The sequence below is a fragment of the Myotis brandtii genome, unplaced genomic scaffold (assembly GCF_000412655.1).
Source record: "Myotis brandtii unplaced genomic scaffold, ASM41265v1 scaffold601, whole genome shotgun sequence".
NCBI lineage: Eukaryota > Metazoa > Chordata > Mammalia > Chiroptera > Vespertilionidae > Myotis > Myotis brandtii.
Window position 1 is genome coordinate 816,690 of NW_005370276.1, and position 2,807 is coordinate 819,496.

The window sequence follows — 2,807 nt, forward strand, 5'->3', positions numbered from 1 at the left end:
CTTCTTATATAATAAAAGCCTAATATGCTAAGTGTCCGACTGTTTGTTCAACTGTTCGACCAGTCGCTATGATGTGCACTGACCACCCGGGGCCGACGCTCCCACCGGTAGGTTAGCTTGCTGCTGGGGTCCAGCTGATTGGGACTGGGAGAGTCAGGCTGGACACGCCCTGGAGCCCTCCAGCGTGCACCGGTGGGGTCCCTCAGCCTGGCCTGCGGGGATTGGTTGCCAGTTTGATTCTTGGTCAGGGCACATGCCCAGGTTGCTGGCTCCATCCCCGGTGAGGGGCGTGCAGGAGGCAGCCAATCAATGATTCTCTCTCATCATGGATGTTTCTCTCTCTCTCTCTCTCTCCCTTCCTCTCTCTCTAAAAATCAATTTTAAAATCTTAAAAAAGGAAAAGAATAGGAAGGGGAAAATAAAAACCATAATTTACAGATGACATGCTCATCTACCCAGAAAAGCCAACCAACAGAATCAAAGATTAGAACGAATAGAATTCAGCAAGGATGTCACATGCAAGATGAAGCTATAAACATTAATAGCATATCTCTAGCCCTGGCCGAGGTAGTTCAATTGGTTAGACTTCAGTGGTCGGCAAACTCATTAGTCCACAGAGCCAAATAGCAACAGTACAACGATTGAAATTTCTTTTGAGAGCCAAATTTTTTAAACTTAAACTATATAGGTAGGTACATTGTTATTAACTTCATTAGGGTCCTCCTAAGGCTTAGGAAGAGCCACACTCAAGGGGCCAAAGAGCCGCATGTGGCTCTTGAGCCGCAGTTTGCCGACCACGGGGTTAGAGCATCATGCCAAGGTTGGCAGCTTGATCTCCAGTCAGGACACATACAAGAATCAACCAATGAATGGAATGAATGAGTGGAACAACAAATTGATCTCTCTCTCAAAAAAAAATCAATCAAAAAAAAATTTAAATAGCATATCTCTACACCATCAATAACTAGAAAACATAATTTAAAAGATGATGTCATTCAAATAGCTATAAAAACTGTCAGGTAGCCCTGGCTGGCTTGGCTCAGTGGATAGAGCATCAGCAGCCCAGAGCCCCACCTTCTCCTCCTGTCTCTGGTCTATCTCCTCCTGCAGCCTCTTCAGGAGCCGGTCCTGCCCACACAACTTGGTCAACAGGGTCTGAAAGAGGAGAACGGGACCAGATCTGGCTCTTACCTCGCCCCCCCACGCCACACACACACCTAGAATATTCTCTCCCCAATCCTGGAACTCAGCAGCGGTTGGATCCCGCCTGTCAGGTATTTGGGCGTTATCTTAACTAAGAACACATAAGATCTCTATGGAAAAACTTTAAGACTCAAGTAAAAGATCTAGAAGATGCTATGACTGAATGGAGAGATAGTCTGTATGTATGCCACCCGGTTTGCGGCAGCCTGAGGAAACTAATGAAAGCCCTTGCCCGAGGCCCTTGAAACACCCGCCCTGGTCTAGGCTCACTAGTCCACATGAGGTTCAGCTTAGCCAGGAAAACAAGGGAGGGGCTCTGGCGGTTTCAAGGTGCCCCAGGATATTTACCAATAAAACCATGGAAGCCCGAGTCCCAGGAGATCTTGGGGGCAGCTGGATATAAGTGGAGGAGCCAGAGGGGGCCTGGGAGGAATATTGAAAAAGATGTTCAGAAATTGGCATGTCTTAGCAACACATATGAAAGTGGGGGTGCCCAGCCCTAGCTGGTTTGGCTCAGTGGATAGAGCATCATCGGCCTGCAGACTGAAGGGTCCTGGGTTCGATTCTGGTCAAGGGCACATGCCAAGGTTGCGGGCTCGATCCCCAGTAGGGGGACGTGCAGGAGGCAGCCGATCAATGATTCTCTCTCATCACTGATATTTCTATCTCTCTCTCCCTCTCCTTTCCTCTCTGAAATCAATAAAAATATATTTTTTTAAAATAAAATAAAGTGGGTGTGCCCAGAACTGAAGTGCCCTGAGAGGCCCTTTGAGGTTCAAAACTGGGCCCCCTAACTTCCTCCACTACCTGCTCTCCGGCCCTGTGTCACTGTAGGGACACGCAGGATGATAATAAAGAGACAAGCCTGGCCTTGACCGGTTTGGCTCAGTGGATAGAGCGTCGGCCTGCGGACTGAAGGGTCCCAGGTTCGATTCTGGTCAAGGGCATGTACCTTGGTTGCGGGCACATCCCCAGTGGGGAGTGTGCAGGAGGCAGCTGATCGATGCTTCTCTCTCATCGATGTTTCTAACTCTCTATCCCTCTCCCTTCCTCTCTGTAAAAAATCAATAAAAAATATTTTTTTAAAAAAAAGAGAGAGAGAGACAAGTCTGGCCAAACAGCCCCAGGGCAGATGGGAGCTGCCCTCTGCCCTCCCTCTCACTCTTGTGGTTAGCTGCGGATATTCTGGGCTCCAATCCCGTGATGCCCAGAGAAAATAGCAGGCGGCCAACTTGGAAAGACAGACTGGAGACAGGAGGCAGTTGCAACCCACACCACTTCTCACGCCCTTGTCTAGGCGGAGGGTCCTCCGGACTATAATCCCCCAAATGCTGAGGGTGTAATGGCCCGAGGCCAGCCCGGAGCTACAGCCCCATCTCCTCCCTACTCACCTGCGTCCTGGCCTCCGGATGCCAGGGCTGGGGGCTCCGGGGGGGCCTTCCTCCCCCAGCCTCGGAGGCGGGTCCTCGGCGGGGAGTGGGAGGCCGGGAAAGGGCCTGGCGCTGGGGGCCCCATTCGGAGGGAGGGCGCACGTCGATGCGACTCAGTGGGGTATGGGGTCTGGCGGGGAGTGGGGTGTCACCCGAGGAGGGAGGGGGCCTGCG

At 51.2% G+C, this 2,807-nt stretch overlaps 1 protein-coding gene across 1 annotated transcript in view; it reads right to left on the reverse strand.

Moving 5' to 3' along the window:
- The window catches only part of PLEKHA4 (pleckstrin homology domain containing, family A (phosphoinositide binding specific) member 4), a gene marked incomplete at its 3' end in the record, with an annotated part of 32,389 nt that overhangs the window by 20,960 nt on the left and 8,622 nt on the right, over nucleotides 1–2,807 (reverse strand). Inside the window, exons 10-11 of the mRNA XM_014550425.1 lie at nucleotides 2,595–2,802; nucleotides 1,552–1,626 (exon numbers count right to left, since the gene is read on the reverse strand). Of these exons, the coding sequence (XP_014405911.1) occupies nucleotides 1,552–1,626; nucleotides 2,595–2,802 (283 nt within the window). The remainder of the gene's footprint in view (nucleotides 1–1,551; nucleotides 1,627–2,594; nucleotides 2,803–2,807) is intronic.